General features: G+C 42.4%; 3 protein-coding genes across 6 annotated transcripts in view; all 3 read right to left on the bottom strand.

The window, feature by feature from the left end:
- LOC124291610 overlaps positions 1 to 4,797 on the bottom strand; it is a 23,455-nt gene extending 18,658 nt beyond the window's left edge. Inside the window, exons 1-2 of one of the 2 annotated variants that reach the window (XR_006902247.1) lie at positions 3,527 to 4,797; positions 3,167 to 3,278 (exon numbers count right to left, since the gene is read on the bottom strand). Coding sequence is in view for 1 of the 2 variants with exons in the window: in XM_046728659.1 (XP_046584615.1) it covers positions 3,243 to 3,278; positions 3,527 to 4,717 (1,227 nt within the window). In the remaining variant the exon portion in view is untranslated. Of the gene's footprint in view, positions 1 to 3,152; positions 3,279 to 3,526 lie in introns of those variants that run through there. The other variant, XM_046728659.1, reaches the window with a different exon arrangement.
- Positions 1 to 6,991, bottom strand: part of LOC124291609 (E3 ubiquitin-protein ligase Midline-1-like) — a 25,409-nt gene extending 18,418 nt beyond the window's left edge. The window contains exons 1-2 of the mRNA XM_046728658.1: positions 6,909 to 6,991; positions 5,599 to 5,895 (exon numbers count right to left, since the gene is read on the bottom strand). Of these exons, the coding sequence (XP_046584614.1) occupies positions 5,599 to 5,890 (292 nt within the window). The 5' untranslated portion in view covers positions 5,891 to 5,895; positions 6,909 to 6,991. The remainder of the gene's footprint in view (positions 1 to 5,598; positions 5,896 to 6,908) is intronic.
- On the bottom strand, positions 2,259 to 21,593 carry LOC124291604 (protein wech-like). 3 transcript variants are annotated; one of them, XR_006902246.1, is made up of 5 exons: positions 21,492 to 21,593; positions 19,400 to 19,696; positions 16,244 to 18,624; positions 13,833 to 13,834; positions 2,259 to 2,620 (listed from the first exon to the last, which is right to left on the bottom strand). XR_006902246.1 is itself a non-coding variant. In XM_046728650.1 (3 exons), exons 2-3 carry the CDS (start codon positions 19,689 to 19,691, stop codon positions 16,976 to 16,978), a joined length of 1,941 nt encoding a protein of 646 aa, XP_046584606.1. In that variant the 5' UTR covers positions 19,692 to 19,696; positions 21,492 to 21,593; the 3' UTR covers positions 15,522 to 16,975. The 3 variants fall into 3 exon arrangements, 2 of the variants coding, with proteins under 2 accessions (XP_046584606.1, XP_046584607.1); XM_046728650.1 differs by lacking the exons at positions 2,259 to 2,620; positions 13,833 to 13,834 and having other exon boundaries at positions 15,522 to 18,624; XM_046728651.1 differs by lacking the exons at positions 2,259 to 2,620; positions 13,833 to 13,834 and having other exon boundaries at positions 15,522 to 18,624; positions 21,422 to 21,507.

Here is a 21,593-nt window from a genome sequence, read left to right as displayed (position 1 = left end):
GCGTTGTACACTAATAGAGACTTGAGGCGTATATTATGTGATTTTCGTTGCTTATCGCACAAATTGGGCGTCTAACAGCTGCGTTTCAATAAAGACAATGTCGATAATACAATAGCAATATGTATCAAGTGTCATTTAGTTATGTCGTAGAAGAAGAATACCACTTTCTGTTAGTATGTCCTTACTACCATACCGTACAGTTTAGTCCTGGTTATTATCATATAAATCCATCTCTATTTAAGTTGAACCAGTTGTTATGCACAAAATATATGAATGCTATCAAAAGCCTAGCAATCTACCAGAAGAGAAACCTACCTGTTTGACTGCTATACAGTGATGCATTATGTTTATGTTTATGTATTGTATGCGCACAAACAAACAATTATGTATTTTTTTGTACTCTCGGCCATGAGGCCATTATACGAAATATACTCTTACTCTCACTCTCTGTATCTATTTTTGTCACGAAATGTTTAACAAAACTATCCCCATGGGAGTCACAACGTGATAAGTTATGACGTAACACGTGTACACTAGTATACCACTTAATATGGGCAGTGATATGGACAATGGAAATGTGTTAACATGTTGCTACTCTTATAGTAGGTGTAGGAGTAGTCACTCAAAGAGCCCGTTGTGTTATTCAACTTGCTAAAGTACCCATCTGTAGCGTCGTTGTGTGACTTGTATTGAACCAATGTCACTAAGGGACACTCGACTTGGTCCAATATCGCTTTGAAAATGCATAAGAACATATGTTCCCAAACCCAGCAGTGTATCATAAATCATGCAACAGATCTGGCCACCATTACGGGTATCTAATATTGCGATTTCTGTGTTGGGTCTATATATGCCAATAGTGTGTGTGCAGATTAAAGCTAGATCTGGCCACCAGTACGGGTATCTAATATTGAGATTTCTGTGTTGGGTCTATATATGCCAATAGTGTGTGTGCAGATTAAAGCTAGATCTGGCCACCATTACGGGTATCTAATATTGCGATTTCTGTGTTGGGTCTATATGACAATAGTGTGTGTGCAGATTAAAGCTAGATCTGGCCACCATTACGGGTATCTAATATTGCGATTTCTGTGTTGGGTCTATATGCCAATAGTGTGTGTGCAGATTAAAGCTAGATCTGGCCACCATTACGGGTATCTAATATTGCGATTTCTGTGTTGGGTCTATATGCCAATAGTGTGTGTGCAGATTAAAGCTATACACATACCACACAACAACCGACTGTTAAACAGGAGTGAGTGAGTGAGTTTCATTTTACACCGCATTTAGCAATATTCCAGAAATATCACCAGAAATTAGTACCCATGTGAGGAATCGCACCTATTTAACAGGATACCTCTGTCTATTGCAGACCAAAAAGATTCAGCCAAGCTTAATAGTTATTGTTTAACGCTGCACTCAGCAATATTCCAACTATATGGCGGTGGTCTGTAAATAATCGAGTCTGGACCAGGCAATCCAGTGATCAACAGCATGAGCATCGATCTACACAACTGGGATACGATGACATGTGTTTGAAGTTTGAAAGGTATAAACTCGACCATTGACGAGTGGCGGTTGCAGTATTCAGTTTCTCAGTGGGCGAGTGGGTGGTTGTGTGAATAGCGTTTTACGCCGCAGAGTAAACAGAGGGTATTTTGGGTAAAGGTCTTCTGTCAGCCTTAGCCACACTAAGGTTGGGTCGGACCATCCTTAAAATTTCACCTTAACTAAGGCTACCTTAGCGTAAAGTAGATTCGTACAACGGGGCGTCAACCTTAGCAAAGGCCTAATGTTAAACTTAAGGAGATAAGGTAACCTTAGAGCTACGGTTGTTTTGTACAACGGGACCCTGGAGATTCTCTCTCTCTCTCTCTCTCCCCTCTCTCCCCGTCTCTCTCCCCTGTCTGTCCCCGCCGTGATATTGCTGGAATATTGCTAAAAAACGGCGTAAAACTAAACTCAGACAGTCTCAGTCTGTCAGTCTCTCTCCTCTCTCTCTCTCTCTCTCTCTCTCTCTCTCCTATCTCTCTCTCTCTCTCTGTCTCTCTCCATCTCTCTCCCTCTCTCTCTCTCTCCTCTCTCTCTCTCTCTCTCTCTCTCTCTCTCTCTCTCTCTCAAAACAATATAGTGTGAAACAACATATTAGCAAAGGAAATGGCAATCTTTTATACTGAGCCAGACATCATTACGTACATGTAACACATCAGGTCTTTGAATGACATTTAGAAGGGATACACATCCGGAAGAGAGTTTTGTCGATGTCAGCTTCTTTATTATGAGGAACACAACGTTTCTTACTCCTCCATTAAGTGAATGAATGATATGAGGCAGAGAGTATATAACTGTACACGTCGGTATAAACACTGCACGTATCAATGTACAACACTCACACTAAACACAAATTGTGATAAAATAGGGGCTGGGGTAACCCAGTGGTAAAAAATTGTTCGTTCGTCATGACGAAGACCCGGGTTCGATTCCCAACAACTTACAATGTGTGGAATAATGTTAAAAGCAGCGTAAAAACGCAACTAACTCACTGATAAACTATTCATTCGTTCGCTACATTTTATGGCTCTTCGTATACTTCTCATAACGACTTATCTCCCTTTGACCACTAATTTGTCCCATTTGACCAATTCATTAAATTTTGTAAAACAATTCTTTATTAAAGTCACTTATAGAAAAAGTGACTCAAAATCATTACAACTCAAAATATAAATATTCCAGATGATTTTGGACCACATAGTTATTGAGACAATATATCTGAATATAAAGCAGAAGTAATGGCTGCTTACATTACATTACATTACATTACATTACATTAAATTACATTCCAGCAGGTGAGAGAGTATGGTTTTAGCTTTTTAGCAATATTCCAGCAATATCACGACAGGGGACACCAGAAATGGGCTTCACACATTGTACCCATGTAAGGAATCAAACCCAGGTCTTCGGCGTGACGAGCGAGCGTTTTAACCACCATACCTTTCTACAACAGGTATGGTTCGTCACGTTCACATCAAAAGTTAAATGTTCCTACAGTGCATCACATCATATCTATCCAGGTAACATATATCTATATTTAACATACAGAAAGAGATTGTGACATGTTCTCTCACTCACAGTGTGTAAACACCTTCACTACATCTAATGCACACACCAAGTACATTCGACCACGCCCACCAACACACAGTCCCCTTGGATACCACACACCGTCCTGTGATGTCAGTATGTTTCTAACAAATTGTCCTGACTCTGTCAGATGGATGACTCTGTGTTGTGAGGTGTCTGTCACCAGGATGTCGCTTGTGCTGGTACTTGTGATACCAAATGGATCCTTCAGTACTGTGTCTCCTGTAGGTCTGTAGTTGAACACCACATCTCCCTCGGGCGTCAGACACACGACACATTTGGTTCCACGGTCAGACACCAGGATGTTTCCTGTCCTCGTGGTACAGAGGGAGTCGGGATACATTAAGATGTTTCTACCTCTGTGGCCTCGACAAAATGACTTCAGCACGTGTCCCGACATATCCAGGATATCAACACAGGGAGGGTAGTGGGAACATGCTGCTAGTGTTGATGGTGTCAGAGACGATATACCCCGGTAATGTTTGTTGGTTGTGATGGTGGACAGCAGCACCAGGTCAGGGTTCACTTCAACTGTTACAATATGTCTGGTATACAGCAGAGTGACAGCCACCTGGTTGTGTTTCAGCCTTGCTATACCATAGGGTCCACCTCCCAGACTGAGCTTGCTGTGACCTGGCTGACTGTTCCTGGTGTAGAAGGACTTGACACTGTTGTTGTTGTAGTCTGTAACTACCACTGTGTCTGTACCATTCACCTCTAACACCGTCACGTCAGTGGGGTCTCCTCCACCTGCATCTCCTGCTACTGTCACATTAATGGTGTCATGTAACACAGGGGTAGCCATCAGGTCCAGCACATCAATGGTGTCCTGTAACACAGGAGCAGCCTTCAGGTCCAGCACATCGTCATACTGGACGTGTATCTCACCCAGATGGAGATCTTCCAGTGATCTACTCAGCTTGTCCGTGTCCTGTCTGAATTTTATTCTGTCTATTCTTCCCTTCTCCTTCACGTTTACGACTCCGACAGCCTTCACATCACCGGCCTCACATCCCTGATACATCTCATACACATCCATGTCACACTCAGATTGTAGAGCCTGGTCCATCAGCTCAGCCTGTTGTTGGTACATCTGTACTGACATCTCACCCGACTTTATGTCTGCTTTCAGTTGTCCAATGTGTCTGTCAGACATCTCTTTCAGTTCAGACACAAGGTTCCGTTCCTTGTCTTTGATCATCTGTATTGCTGTGAGACTTGCAGACTTGATACTTGATTCTATTTGTATATATAGCGCCAATTCTTCTTTGACAATGGAGTTTTGTTTTCCAACATATGTTTTCATCTCATCGTGTTTCTTTAACAAATTCTCTTTATTCCTTTTCAGCTCGGTTTTCATTGCAGGAATCTCTGACTCAATTTCAACAACCATGTCACATTTCCTGTGATGTATGGTGCAACATGTTTGACAAACAGCTGTTTTACAATCTTTGCAAAGATATTTGATATTCTCGTCCTTGTGAACTTTACACATGATCTTTCTCTTGACCTTGACCTTTGTCTCTCCAGACAGGTCAACTACGTCATGGTGACGGAAAGAGGGGAATCGTTGGTGCATCCTTGTACATTGTTCACATAGTACGTCGTCACAAACAGAACACCAAGATGTAGCTGGAGTTGTCTCCCCTCCCACCTTGCAATAACTGCAGTTAGTTGTATTTGAAATAAACATTCATTCGTGTGGTGATATTAACCTGGTGACATCACAATGTATTATAGGGCTAGATATGGTGATATTAACCTGGTGACATCACAATGTGTTAATAATAGGGCTAGATGTGGGGATATTAACCTGGTGACATCACAATGTATTATAGGGCTAGATGTGGTGATATTAACCTGGTGACATCACAATGTATTATAAGGCAAGATATGATGATATCAACCTGGTGACATCACAATGTATTATAGGGCTAGATATGATGATATCAACTTCGTGACATCACAATGTATAATAGGGCTAGATGTGGTGATATTAGCATTGTGACATCACAATGTATTATAGGGCTAGATGTGGTGATATTAACCTGGTGACATCACAATGTATTATAGGGCTGGATGTGTCGCATCATGTTCCTACTTGACACATGTGAGAAAATGTATCGGAAACATCGGAACACGTCTCAGGTTGAAACGTCATGTAAATATGTTTGAAATTGTCTCACCGTAAACGTTGTTGTACGGATCATGAATAAGGTTTATATATGTCTTTGGTCATGTCACCTGATATGCTGTGTCTTGCTCGTTGAACAGATATCCACAATGAACGTTCACATTCCTCACAAACAGTTTTTTTACATACACCAAACTATACTAGTATATACATAGCAGGGGTCATACAATGTTCATAACATCACAAACATTTATATTGCTTAAATCAATTATTCTGTTACCTGCTTGTAAACAACACGTATATTGCTACAACCTACATCTATTCACCTTTAGATCCGGGGCCAAACGAGTCCAACAGTCCCTGGATGACAAAGATAGGCTGGACGTCATCCGCCCACTCCTCCACTGGTTTCTCGGGGTCAGACACTTTCGTCATCTTCCTGCAGAATGGACACAGGAGAGACTTGGCACTGATGGCTTCCCGTCTGGTTTTGGTGTAGTTGACGACACATTTCCGACAGAAGGTGTGATTACACACAAGTGTACAGGGCTTGTCAAACACCTCTGTACATATGGAGCATGTCAGGAAGTGTTCTGTCAACTTCTGGGAGGTCGCCATCTCTCCTACCAAAAGTCAGGAGACACGACATAAACATTCTATCCACTATACAAACCACAACATTCATTACACGAACACCGACCATATTTGTAGTCCCGATTTACTGACAGGTCTAAAAGAACTATGTCTAGTAAATCCTGCTCTTGGAATTATGAACGATTGAAAACATATTCAGATGTATGTAGATCCTATAATCAATGAGAGATAACATTGGTAGACGGGTTTCAACTGGGCCGTGTTTATTGTGTGTGCATGATGTGAGCGTGTGTGGATGGCTCTGTATTTCTGGTCATACGTAAAACATGGAACAGCCATTCCCTCACATATTTCACGTTATACACAAACAATCCTGTATTTTAGAAGCGTTAGAAGCTGGATATAGAATGAAGGGAAGTAACCGTGTGTTGGTTTGATTCTGTCAGTCTTGTAGATTCTTTCTTTGGCCTGATATTGATACTGGATACTTTTTCATACGTAAAACACAGAACATAGATTCCCTCAGATAGTTCACGGTTTACACAAACACAAAATTCTCTCTTTTGCCTGACATACTGGAACCGTTGAGCTACAATACGAAAGTTTATGAGCAGTTGTGTAGCCTTTGTACTGATTTCTGAACTTAGTTAATTTTAGAATGCAAATGTTCATTACAGCACATTTCTTTGTTGTTGTTTCTACTGGTTTCAAAGCTTATTCTTTTGCGGAATTAATTCATAATTTAGTTCAGATCAATTCAGTGATAACTTTAGCAAAAACACATTATATACATACATCCACATACATTGGGACAGACCTCAGTATTGAAGTCAACAGGCAGATCAAGGAAGTAATGAAAGTATAGACACTTCATACACCATGCTCAGTCTACATATTGCAGAATATCAGGGGCCCGGATTTGAGAATGTGCCTGGAGATGTCCCAACAGTTAGATGAACCAGTGTGGTGTTACCTGTACACAGTAGGACAGGTGTGTAGCTTATCACTTGAATAGACGCAGCCCCTGTGACAACACACTTACCCGAGACAGCCAGGTGACCGGTGCAGAGGGAAACTGAGCACAGAAAGAGATATACCGTACAGGGTTGACGTGGTTCATTCGTGATCAACTCGTCATTCAGGGACAGTTTGCATTTACGGAAAGGCACGAGTGATGTCGAATGAGTGATTGTGTTTTGATTTCGCTTTGAATGCGCAGGGTCACGAGTCAAGATTTATTGTCGCAATCTTATAGCTGTGATAGTGTCAGGCTCCTGTGACATAGCTGGATGACTGCATAACTACAGTCACTCACTCACTCACTCACCCAGGAATAAGTCACACCGTTATCTTCTTGTGGGTCTGCTACACTCTACACGTTCACTAAGCACATGCTGTCTGTTGGTTTGGACTTGAATATGAAAAACAGTTTTTCTTGGAGAACATGAACATTCATATTGACGCGTCTGCTCGTCAGACAGAAGACCCAGGTTTGATTCCCCACATGGACCAAATGTGTGAAGCCCATTTAGGTGTCCCGCCGTGATACTGCTAAAAGCGGTGTTAAAACAATCCCTAACTTTTCTGAGGACTGGACTGGACATGTTTTTGTACTGACGTTTAAAGAGTAAATGCTGAGGTATACTTGACGAGATTTTGTTGTGCTGGTATCAAAGAAGGCGACCGGAGTCCGTCAGAGCTCCTGGACATGACATCCGCACGTTGACCCTGAAGATTAATGAAAGATGTCGGTACATTCTCAGAAGTGTACAGATTGGTCAAGACTTGCTTGTGGTTAACAACGGTCACGAACCGTATGCTTCATTCCCATGGGATTCTGGTTATCAAGGATCAAGGAACATGTCGTCCATGGGGACTCTTTGAATAGGCTCCGTCACTAGGAAGAATAATTGTTGTCATACACCGGCTGCTTGGATGCTGCCATAATAGCAACCACTCGTTTATCCAGCCAACACTCGACTATATACAAACTACCGTCATCAACATGTGGCTGGGTCACAGTGACAACACGCAAAGTGAAGGCAGGGTTGTAAGTTTACTTCCAAGTGGCTTGAGAATTCAGTGTACACGCTAAACCCTGAAACAATATAATAACAATATAATAACAATGTTCAGCATGTTTACAGAACATACATTTACATCTATTTGTAAATATTCAGTACACTAACAGTATTAACGACGATTCCACCAGTTGACAACATACAACCGTGGGACGATCCCAACTATGACTATGTTTTGAATAGACCTACTGCACACTGGTATGCAAGCCACTTGCCTATCACATGTTCATGGAAAACTGATTAGATACTGAATTAATTTTTCCTCGGTCACGGTAACATTTGCAGTCATGATAACGGCAATGATCAATGTGTTGAGCCTGTATTCCGGTATACATCAGTATGGGAACACTGAAATAGTTACGTTCGAGGTTCATGATTTTATGAAGATTATTAAGTAACTTTCAGCTTTATTTCATAAAATGCGTCTTCTGCTAAATTTGTCCGTAAAGGTTTAAGTATGGTGATAATCTTTTCTATGAAATACGTACCGTTACGGAAGTCGATAAGTTCGATCTCACTACTGTATACAGTACAGAAGTACCCTAAATTCGTTAGTATATGTTTTGGGAGAAGTCGATGTATCGTCTCTGATATGGTGCATCAAACATCAGTTTTATTACATTTTCGATTTCCATACACGTGTAAAGCATCGGTTATTTGTCGTGATACTTAGTCATATAAATCTGCAAAATATACATAAAATGATAAAGACCTGTAACCTCCTTAACAGCTGATAATAGATATAATAAATATAGATGAAAAAAATAGAACTGACAAATCTTTTTCTATCTCATTAACTGTCAGCTAGTGAAAAAGAAAATTCTTCAGTGTGTTCTAGTAGTAATGCGTAAAGTGTGATCAGTCCCATCTGAACAAGTCCCTGGATTCAAACGGACGAATACAATAGACCAAAACCAAACCGAGTCAGTGTAAACTGTCCATATAGACATAATGATAAGCATGGAAAGATATATTTGATACACTATAAAACCTTCGATTGAGATACTTTGCCATTATTTGTTGTTGTGAAAGCCAGGTGATAGGGAAAGGCGCTTACCTTGCTTCGTAAGTGATGATGAGTGGGGAGATCAACTTTATAGGGTTCTGCGAAGTATTCGTGTCCGTAGTCGTCAGTGTCTCGTCTTGATCTCCTAATTGTCATCTGTCAGATTTGGCGGGTAAGTTGATCACGTGCCTCGATCACACCCGGAAACATACGAGCAGCATCGGATGGCCAATCCAAAGCTACCCGATGTACGAGTGCTGTAGCACCCATCACTACGTTGTGTTTAGAGACCGCCTCCGTGATGTGGTGGTTAGAGCGTCCGCCCCGAGAGCGGAAGGTCGCGGGCTCGATCCCTGACCGCGTCATGCCAAAAGACCTTAAAATATGGTACTTGTTGGTCCCTGCCTGGCGCTCGACATTAATGGGTACAAGGACTAGTCGGATCGGAGTCAGTATAATGTGTCTGAGTCGGGTATTCATGCTTCACTGCGGCATGGTATCTCAGTGGGCTAGCACTATAAAACCGGCTTAAATCTGGGCTAGTACAAGCAGCCACACACACACTTACTCATGCATGCACGTCGTCATATGAGCGAAATATTCTCAAGCACAACGTAAAACTCACCTCACCTCACCTCACCTCGCCTCGCCTCACCTCACCACACCACACCTCACCTCACCTCACCACACCTCACCTTGTGCAAACTGCGATAACAACAAAATTATTGCTATCACTATTATTGTTATTGCTCTATAAAAATACCTCATCACGAGTTATCTCCCTTCCACCGCACAGTTGTCAAATCAATCCAGTAACAGGTGTTGATCGCGTTGAACACAAGGCAGAAGACGCATGTCATTTGACCGTAAACACATCTCTCCCATGTGGAGATATCCCAGAAACATATGTAGTCTATCTGCTCTACATCTGTTGTCTACCTGCTCTACATCTGTAGTCTACCTGCTCTTCATCTGTAGTCTACCTCCTCTACATCTGTAGTCTGCCTCCTCTACATCTGTAGTCTATCTGCTCTACATCTGTTGTCTACCTGCTCTACATCTGTGGTCTACCTGCTCTACATCTGTAGGCTACCTGCTCTACATCTGTAGGCTACCTGCTCTACATCTGTAGGCTACCTGCTCTACATCTGTAGGCTACCTGTTCTGCATCTGCAAGGTCCTCCCAAACCCACCATGGCGTGTCATGTCACTGTTTATGTATTTACTGTTAATGTATCACACAAAGGTATCAAAACCAAAAAGCATACATCTTTGTTCGTATACTAGTATGTTTTTTATCACGGCCAATAGATCGTCGTCACTATGCCTTCTTGGCGTTTTACTTTCATTATATGTCCTCTGTGACCTCCTTCCGTGATTCATGGCAGTTCGTGAGACACCGTGAACATCAGGGTTAGAATTGATCTTCAGTAACCTATGCTTTTCGTAACAGGCGACTATAACGGGATCGGGTGGTCAGGCACGCTGACTGGGTTGACACATGTCATCGTATCCTAATTGATTAGATTGATGTTCATGCTGTTGATCCCCAGATTATCTGGTCCAGATCCGATTATTTTGCAGAATGCCGCCAAATAGCTGGAAAATTGCAGGGTGCGGCGTAAAACTAAACTCACTCACTCAGTCAATCACTCGTGGATCACAAATAGATGTGTCTACATTTCTCATCAAAGCGTAAACAGCACAATTCAGAAATACGCTTGAATTAAACTGTTGCAATATTTATTGATAATTACAAGTTTCAAACAAGTAGATACAATTCCTGGATCATTAAGCACACATGTAGTAAATACATATATATGGTGAGACTACACTACCACTAGCCGCAAGGCTGCACTACCACTAGTCGTGAGACTACACTACCACTAGTCGTGAGGCTACACTACCACTAGTCGTGAGGCTACACTACCACTAGTCGTTAGACTACACTACCACTAGTCGTAAGGCTTAACTACCACTAGTCGAGAGGATACACTACCACTAGTCGCGAGGTTTCAATACCACTAATCGTGAGGCTACACTACCACTAGTCGTGAGGCTACACTACCATTAGCCGTGAGGCTACACTACCACTAGTCGTAAGGCTACACTACCACTAGCCGCGTGACTACAATTCCACTAGTCGCGAGACTACACTACCACTAGTCGTGAGGCTACACTACCACTAGTCGTGGGGCTACACTACCACTAGTCGTGAGGCTGCACTTCCACTAGCTGTGAGGCTACACTACCACTAGTCGCGTGACTACACTACCACTAGTCGTGAAGCTACACTACCACTAGTCGTGAGGCTTCACTACCACTAGTCGTGAGGCAACACTACCACTAGTCGCGTTACTATACTACCACTAGTCGTGAGGCTACACTACCACTAGTCGTGAGGTTACACTACCACTAGTCGTAAGGCTACACTAACACTAGTCGTGAGGCTACACTACCACTAGTCGCGTGAGTACAATACCACTAGTCGTGAGGATACACTACCACTAGTCGCGAGGCTTCACTACCACTAGTCGTGAGGCTACACTACCACTAGTCGTGAGGCTACATTACCACTAGCCGTGAGGCTAAACTACCATTTAGTCGTGCGGCTACTTTACCACTAGTCGTAATACTACACTACCACTAGTCGTAAGGCTACACTACCACTAGCCGTGAGGCTACACTACCACTAGTCTTGGGGCTACACTACCACTAGTCATAAGGCTACACTACCACTAGTCGTGAGGTAACACTACCACTAGTCGTGAGGCTACACTACCACTAGTCGTAAGGCTACACTACCACTAGCCTTGAGGCTAAACTACCATTTAGTCGTGCGGCTACTCTACCACTAGTCGTAATACTACTCTACCACTAGTCGTAAGGCTACACTACCACTAGCCTTGAGGCTACACTACCACTAGTCTTGGGGCTACACTACCACTAGTCGTGAGGCACCACTTCCACTGGCCATGAGGCTACACTACCACTAGTCGAGTGACTACACTACCACTAGTCGTGAAGGTTCACTACCACTAGTCGTGAGGCTACACTACCACTAGTCGTGTGACTACACAACCACTACACTACCACTAGCCGCGTGACTACACTACCACTAGTTGTGAGGCTACACTACCACTAGTCGTGGCGCTAAACTACCACTATTCTCGAGGCTACACTACCACTAGTCGTGTGATTACACAACCACTACACTACCACCAGTCGTGAGGCTATACTACCACTAGTCGCGAGGCTACACTACCACTAGTCATAAGGCTACACTACCACTAGTCGTGAGGTAACACTACCACTAGTCGTGAGGCTACACTACCACTAGTCGTAAGGCTACACTACCACTAGCCTTGAGGCTACACTACCATTTAGTCGTGACGCTACACTACCACTAGTCGTAATACTACACTACCACTAGTCCTGAGACTACACTACCACTAGTCGTGAGGCTACAATACCACTGGCTGTGACGCTACACTATCACTAGTCGTGAGGCTACACTACCACTAGTCGTGAGGCTACACTACCACTAGTCGTGAGGCTACACTACCACTAGCCGTGAGGCTACACTACCACTAGTCATGAGGCTACAATACCACTAGCCGTGAAACTACAATACCACTAGCCGTGAGGGTACACTACCACTAGTCGTGAGGCTACACTACCACTTGTCCCGAGGCTACACTACCACTAGTCGTGAGACTACACTACCACTAGTCGTGAGGCTACACTACCACTAGTAAATGCTAAGAGCTCGAGATACATACGAAATAAGAGAAAAGTTACATTGAAACGGTGTTAGCAATGTAACCCTCGCAGAGCAAGTCAATCACTTCTGTCGTGGAAACGATCGCCTGTACAGGACCATAGGATGAGTTAAATAATGGTTGCAGTCTTTGTCCTGGTGGCTCTGGATCAACACAGAAGACTCTTCCGTCTGATTTCAGGATGCTGTTCTTCCACAAGGCTACAAGGCTAGCAACTGCCATGCATCAGCTGTCTTGACACCATTCTGAACACAGTCTAACAACGAAAGTTATTTGTAATCTATATATAGGGCTCGACGTGGAGTTACACCATGGATACATTTGTACACAAATGCTCCCGAGCTCTCATGGAGATGGTCACCAATGAGCTTCCTTTCCTATACCTAGGCGCTATTCATATCACCATTCACCTTTCCTATACCTAGGCGCTTTTCATATCACCATTCACCTTTCCGATACCAAGGCGCTATTCATATGACTATCCACCTTTCAATACCTAGGCGCTATTCATATGACTATCCACCTTTACGAGTGGGAGTAATCGCAAATGAATATTAAAATATGTTCATTTATGATAAGTTAATGAACCAACAAATAAGTAGATATTTTATGATTTGAAATATTTGAAGCTTGAAGTTGTGCAAACAAGTAACTGTAATAAATACTCATTAACATACCGATAGCGTCGAGTCAAATCATCAGAATTGTAGCTGGGTCTCTGGAAAACACGGAGAAGAGGCCTTCTATATTCCTGGTTATTATCATATAAATCCATCTGTATTTAAGTTGAACCAGTTGTTATGCACAAAAAATATGAATGTTATCAAAAGCCTAGCAGTCTACCTGAAGAGAAACCTACCTGTTTGATTGCTATACAGTGATGCATTATATTTATGTTTATGTATTGTATGCGCACAAACAAACAATCATGTATATTTTGTACCCTGGGCCATGAGGCCATTATACGACATATACTCTTACTCTCACTCTCACTTTCACTCTCTGTATCTATTTTTGTCACGGAATGTTTACCTAAACAATCTCCATGGGTGTCACAACGTGATAAATTATGACGTTACACGTGTACACTAGTATACCACTTAATATGGGCAGTGATATGGACAATGAAAATGTGTTAACATGTTGCTACTCTTATAGTAGGTGTAGGAATAGTCACTCAAAGAGCCCCTTGTGTTATTCAACTTGCTAAAGTACCCATCTGTAGCGTCGTTGTGTGACTTGTATTGAACCAATGTCACTGAGGGACACTCGACTTGGTCCAATATCGCTTTGAAAATGCATAAGAACATATGTTCCCAAACCCAGCAGTGCATCATTAATCATGCAACAGATCTGGCCACCAGTACGGGTATCTAATATTGCGATTTCTGTGTTGGGTCTATATGCCAAAAGTGTGTGTGCAGATTAAAGCTAGATCTGGCCACCATTACGGGTACCTAATATTGAGATTTCTGTGTTGGGTCTTTATATACCAATAGTGTGTGTGCAGATTAAAGCTAGATCTGGCCACCATTACGGGTACCTAATATTGAGATTTCTGTGTTGGGTCTATATATGCCAATAGTGTGTGTGCAGATTAAAGCTATATCTGGCCACCATTACGGGTATCTAATATTGAGATTTCTGTGTTGGGTCTATATATGCCAATAGTGTGTGTGCAGATTAAAGCTATATCTGGCCACCATTACGGGTATCTAATATTGCGATTTCTGTGTTGGGTCTTTATATACCAATAGTGTGTGTGCAGATTAAAGCTAGATCTGGCCACCATTACGGGTACCTAATATTGAGATTTCTGTGTTGGGTCTATATATGCCAATAGTGTGTGTGCAGATTAAAGCTATACACATACCACACAACAACTGACTGTTAAAAAGGAGTGAGTGAGTTTCATTTTACGCCGCATTTAGCAATATTCCAGAAATATCACCAGAAATTAGTACCCATGTGAGGAATCGCACCTATTTAACAGGATACCTCTGTCTATTGCAGACCAAAAAGATTCAGCCAAGCTTAATAGTTGTTGTTGTTTAACGCTGCACTCAGCAATATTCCAACTATATGGCGGTGGTTTGTAAATAATCGAGTCTGGACCAGGCAATCCAGTGCTCAACTGCATGAGCATCGATCTACACAACTGGGATACGATGACATGTGTTTGAAGTTTGAAAGGTATAAACTCGACCATTGACGAGTTGCGGTTGCAGTATCCAGTTTCTCAGTGGGCGAGTGGGTGGTTGTGTGAATAGCGTTTTACGCCGCAGAGTAAACAGAGGGTGTTTTGGGTAAAGGTCTTCTGTCAGCCTTAGCCACACTAAGGTTGGGTCGGACCAACCTTAAAATTTCACCTTAACTAAGGCTACCTTAGCGTAAGGTAGATTCGTACAACGGGACGTCAACCTTAGCAAAGGCCTAAGGTTAAAACTTGAGGAGATAAGGTAACCTTAGAGCTACGGTTGTTTTGTAGTACGGGACCCTGGAGATTGACAGTGGGGATCTCTCTCTCTCTGTGTCTCTGTGTGTCTGTCTCTGTGTCTCTCTCTCTCTCTGTGTCTCTCTCTGTGTCTCTGTCTCTCTCTGTCTCTGTCTCTCTCTGTCTCTGTCTCTGTCTCTCTCTCTATGTCTCTCTCTCTCTGTCTATCTCTGTGTCTCTCTCTCTGTCACTCTCTCTGTCTCTCTCTCTGTCTCTCTCTCTGTCTCTCTCTCTCCCTCCCTCTCTCTCTCTCAAAACAAAATAGTGTGAAACAACAAACAACTGTAATACATTCAACAAATTAACAGGTGTATTATAAAAGTAACCAAGTTTGCAAATCAAGACACATCATAATTGGAAATTTCAAAGGCAGAACAATTGCAAGGGTAGTATAACATATTAGCAAAGGAAATGGCAATGTTCTATACTGAGCCAGACATCACTACGTACATATAACACATCAGGTCTTTGATGGCATTTAGAAGGGATACACATCAGGAAGAGAGTTTTATCGATATCAACTTCTTTGTTATGAGGAACATAACGTTTCCTACTCCTCCATCAAGTGAATGATTGATATGAAGCAGAGAGTATATAACTGTACACGTCGGTATAAACACTGCATGTATCAATTTACAACACGCACACTAAACACAAATTGTGATAAAATAGGGGCTGGGGTAGCCCAGTGGTTAAAGTGTTCGTTCGTCACGACGAAGACCCGGGTTCGATTCCCAACAAATAACAATGTGTGGAATAATGTGAAAAGCAGCGTAAAACCGCAACTAACTCACTGATAAACTATTCATTCGCTCGCTACCTTTTATGGCTCCTTATATACTTCTCATAACGACTTATCTCCCTTTGACCGCTCAGTTGTCATGTCAATCCAACGTACCCGCTGTTCAACAGACAGAGCTGTCGGTTTGTACATCACAACACGTCACAAGTTGGCAAGACATTTCATGTGTATGTGTGCAGTGGTAGTGTGCAGTGGTAGTGTGCAGTGGCCACATGGCTGCTCTAAACTGATTTCATGCTCCAACTAGTTTGTCTGTTTTTGTAATAATCAAACACGACCCCGTATCCAGCACTGAGTTAACATGAACAGCATAAATGTGATCAGAATAACGTATACAGAGTTGCTAAAATGTGAGCAAAGACGATTGCCCTGCTATGCCTTTCACACAACATGTCGAGAAGAGAGTGAAAACCGCTGTTAAACATGCCATAAGACCTACAACCCATTCAGTAAAGTTTGTAAAACAATTGTTCATCAAAGTCACTTAAAGAAAAAGTGATTCAAAATCATTACATCTCAAAATATCAATATTCTAGATGATTTTGGACCACATAGTGTTATTGAGACAATATATCTGAATATAAAGTAGAAGTAATGGCTTCTTACATTACATTACATTACATTACATTCCAGTAGGTGAGAGAGTATGGTTTTAGCTTTTTAGCCATATTCGAGCAATATCACGGTTTGGGACACCAGGAATGGGCTTCACACATTGTACCCATGTAAGGAATCAAACCCAGGTCTTCGGCGTGACGAGCGAACGCTTTAACCACTAGGCTACCCCGCCAACCCTCATTACATTACAAGTTGTGTCTTTCTACAAGTATGATTCGTCACGTTCACATCAAAAGTCAAATGTTCCTACAGTGCATCACATCATATCTATCCAGGTAACATATATATCTATATGTAATACAAAAAAAGGGTTCTGACATGTTCACTCACTTACAGCATGTAAATACCTTCACTACATCTGGTGTACACAAGTACATACGACCACGCCCACCAAAACACAGTCCCCTTGGTTTCTTGACACCACCCTGTGATGTCAGTATGTTTCTAACAAACTGTCCTGACTCTGTCAGATGGATGACTCTGTGTTGTGGTTCGTCTGTCACCAGGATGTCGCCTGTGCTGGTACTTGTGATACCAAGTGAATACTTCCATGTTGTGTCTCCTGTAGGTCTGTAGTTGAACACCACATCTCCCTCGGGGGTCAGACACACGACACACCTGGTTCCCAAGTCAGACACCAGGATGTTTCCTGTCCTCGTGGTACAGAGGGAGTCGGGATACTGTAAGATGTCTCCGCCATTGGGGCGAGGATAAACTGACTTCAGCACGTGTCCCGACATATCCAGGATATCAACACAGGGAGGGAAGTGGGAACTTGCTGCTAGTGTTGATGGTGTCAGAGACGTTATACCCCGGTACTGTTTGCTGGTTGTGATGGTCGACAGCAGCACCAGGTCAGGGTTCACTTCAACTGTTACAATCTGACTGGTATCCGGCACAGTGACAGCTGCCTGGTTGTGTTTCAGCCTTGTTATACCCCGTGGTGCACCTCCCACACTGAGCCTGCTGTGACCTGGCTGACTGTTCCTGGTGTAGAAGGACTTTACACTGTTGTTCTTGTAGTCTGTAACTACCACTGTGTCTGTACCATTCACCTCTAACACCGTCACATCAGTGGGGTCTCCCCCACCTGCATCTCCTGCTACTGTCACGTTAATGGTGTCCTGTAACACAGGGGTAGCCTTCAGGTCCAGCACATCGTCATACTGGACGTGTATCTCACCCAGATGGAGATCTTCCAGTGCTCTACTCAGCTTGTCCGTGTCCTGTCTGAATGTTATCCTGTCTATTCTTCCCTTCTCCTTCATGTCTTCGACTCCGACAGCCTCCACATCACCGGCCTCACATCCCTGATACATCTCATACACATCCATGTCACACTCAGATTGTAGAGCCTGGTCTATCAGCTCAGCCTGTTGTTGGTACATCTGTACTGACATCTCACCTGACTTTACGTCTGCCTTCAGTTGTCCAATGTGTCTGTCAGACATCTCTTTCAGTTCAGACAGAAGTTTCCGTTCCTTGGCTTTGATCATCTGTATTGCAGTGAGACTTGCAGACTTGATATTTGATTCTATTTGTATATATAGCGCCAATTCTTCTTTGACAAGGGAGTTTTGTTTTCCAACATATCTTTTCATCTCATTGTCTTTCTTTAACAAATTCTCTTTATTCCTTTTCAGCTCGGTTTTCATTGCAGGAATCTCTGACTCAATTTCAACAACCATATCACATTTCCTGTGATGGATCGTGCAGCATGTTTGACAAACAGCTGTTTTACAATCTTTACAAAGATATTTGATCCTTTTATTCTTGTGAACTTTACACATGACCTTTCTCTTGACCTTGACCTTTGTCTCACCAGACAGGTCAACTACGTCATGGTGACGGAAAGAGGGGGTTCGTTGGTGCATCCTTGTACATTGTTCACATAGTGCGTCGTCACAAACAGAACACCAAGATGTAGCTGGAGTTGTCTCCCCTTCCTCCTTACAATAACTGCAGTTAGTTGTATCTGAAATAACCATTCATTCGTGTGGTGACATTAACCTGGTGACATCACAATGTATTATAGGGCTAGATGTGGTGATATTAACATGGTGACATCACAATGTATTATAGGGCTAGATGTGGTGATATTAACATGGTGACATCACAATGAATTACAGGGATAGATGTGGTGATATTAACCTGGTGACATCACAATGTATTATAGGGCTAGATGTGGTGATATTAACCTGGTGACATCACAATTTATTATAGGGCTAAATGTGGTGATATTAACCTGGTGACATTACAATGTATTACAGGGCTAGATGTGGTGATATTAACATGGTGACATCACAATGTATTACAGGGCTAGATGTGGTGATATTAACCTGGTAACATCGCAATGTATTATAGGGCTGGATGTGTCGCATCATGTTCCTACTTGACACATGTGAGAAAATGTATCGGAAACATATCAACATGTCTCAGGTTGAAACGTCATGTAAATATGTTTGGAATTATCTCACCGTAAACGTTGTAGTACGGATCATGAATAAGGTTTATATATGTCTTTGGTCATGTCACCTGATATGCTGTGTCTTGCTCGTTGAACACATATCCACAATGAAAGTTCACATTCCTCACAATCAGATTTTTACATACATCAAACTATAGTAGTATATACATAGCAGGGGTCATACAATGTTCATAACATCACAAACATTTATTTTGCTTAAATCAATTATACTGTTACCTGCTTGTAAACAACACGTATATTGCTACAACCTACAACTATTCACCTTTAGATCCGGGGCCAAACGAGTCCAACAGTCCCTGGATGACAAAGATAGGCTTGACGTCATCCGCCCACTCCTCCACTGGTCTCTCGGGGTCAGACACTTTCGTCATCTTCCTGCAGAATGGACACAGGAGAGACTTGGCACTGAGGGCTTCTGGTCTGGTTTTGGTGTAGTTGACGACACATTTCCGACAGAAGGTGTGATTACACACAAGTGTACAGGGCTTGTCAAACACCTCTGTACATATGGTGCATGTCAGGAAGTGTTCTGTCAACTTCTGGGAGGTCGCCATCTCTCCTACCAAAAGTCAGGAGACACGACATAAACATCCTTTCCACTATACAAACCACAACATTCATTACACAAACACCGACCATATTTGTAGTCCCGATTAACTGACAGAACTATGTCTAGTAAATCCTGCTCTTGGAATTATGAACGAATGAAAACATATTCCAGATGTATGTAGATCCTATAATCAATGAGAGATAACATTGGTAGACGGGTTGTAACTGGGCCGTCTGTATTGTGTGAGTATGATGTGTGCGTGTGTGGGTCGTTCTGTCTTGCTCGTCATAAATAAAACATGGGTCGTCTGCATTGAGTGTGTATGATGTGTGCGTGTGTGGGTCGCTCTGTCTTCCTGGTCATAAATAAAACATGGGTCGTCTGTATTGTGTGAGTATGATGTGTGTGTGTGGGGGTCGTTCTGTCTTGCTCGTCATAAATAAAACATGGGTCGTCTGCATTGAGTGTGTATGATGTGTGCGTGTGTGGGTCGCTCTGTCTTGCTGGTCATAAATAAAACATGGGTCGTCTGTATTGTGTGAGTATGATGTGTGTGTGTGTGGGTCGTTCTGTCTTGCTCGTCATAAATAAAACATGGGCCGTCTGTATTGTGTGTGTATGATGTGTGCGTGTGTGGGTCGCTCTGTCTTGCTGGTCATAAATAAAACATAGAACAGCCATGTCATCACATATTTCACGTTATACACAACCAATCCTGTATTTGAGAATTGTTAGAAACCTGAGACTGGATGAAAGGAAGTAACCGCCTGTTTATTTGATTCTGTCCGTCTTGATGATTCTTTCTTTGGCCGGATATTGATACTGGATACTTTTTCATAAGTAAAACACAGAACATACATTCCCTCAGATATTTCACGGTTTACACAAACACAAAATTCTCTCTTTTGCCTGACATACTGGAACCGTTGAGCTACAATACGAATGTTTATGGGCAGTTGTGGTGCCTTTGTACTGATTTCGGAACTTTGTTAATTTTAGAATACAACTCTCAATTACAGCACATTTCTATGTTGTTGTTTTTGTTGCTTTTAAAGCTGATTCTTTTACGGAATTAATTCATAATTTAGTTCAGGTTTTTAGTTCACGAAACACTGCCATGAAAGTCAGGCGGTCAGTCCCCTGTGCTGTTGTATGAGTTGTGCTATTGTGCTATAGGAATATGTTATCTTTTGAAGTTGACAAGCGTTACCACATGACATTGTATAGTATAACAGACTGGGTATGTTTTGGTGTCACGGAGCACCATGAATCAGTGGCCTGTCTGTCAGCAGCTCGTCAATGGATCTTTGCAACTCGTCGTCACCAGCTTTACAACATGCAGCTATGTACCGTGTGCAGCATGTCATTCACCTGACAGAGTTACATGGCGACACCCGCTCATTACCATATCGAAAGTAGGAGACGTTAAGTTCGGATTCCGCTACATTAGATGTCAAATATTGTGGTCATGTAGAAGTATTTTACCATACTTTGTGCTGTAGCATTTATCTGAGATCAATTCAGTAACAACTTTAGCAAACACACATTATATACATACATCCACATACATCGGGACAGATCTCAGTATTGAAGTCAAGAGGCCGATCAAGGAAGTAATGAAAGTAGACACTTCATACACCATGCTCAGTCTAAATATTGCAGTATATTAGGTGCCCGGATTTGAGAATGTGCCTGGAGATGACCTAACAGTTAGATGAACCATTTTAGTGTTACCTGTACACAGTAGGACAGGTGTGTAGCGTTATAACTGGAATAGACACAGCCCCTGTGACAACACACTTACCCGAGACAGCCAGGTAACCGGTGTAGAGGGAACTGGGCACAGGAAGAGATTTTCCGTCCAGGGTTGACGTGGTTCATTCGTGATCAACTCGTCATTCAGGGA

Source organism: Haliotis rubra, unplaced genomic scaffold (genome assembly GCF_003918875.1).
Source record: "Haliotis rubra isolate DU_JTF1 unplaced genomic scaffold, ASM391887v1 Scf498, whole genome shotgun sequence".
NCBI lineage: Eukaryota > Metazoa > Mollusca > Gastropoda > Lepetellida > Haliotidae > Haliotis > Haliotis rubra.
The sequence above is the reverse complement of the archived record's forward strand: the minus strand, read 5'-3'. Positions and strand labels throughout refer to the sequence as shown.

Bases quoted from the DNA above. Each gene is read 5' to 3' on its own strand.
- LOC124291604 (XM_046728650.1), bottom strand. From the start codon at position 19,691: ATGGCGACCTCCCAGAAGTTGACAGAACACTTCCTGACATGCACCATA. The intron at 18,625-19,399 runs GTGAATAGTTGT...TGGTTATTTCAG, and splicing joins GTTTGGCCCCGGATCTAAAG to ATACAACTAACTGCAGTTAT.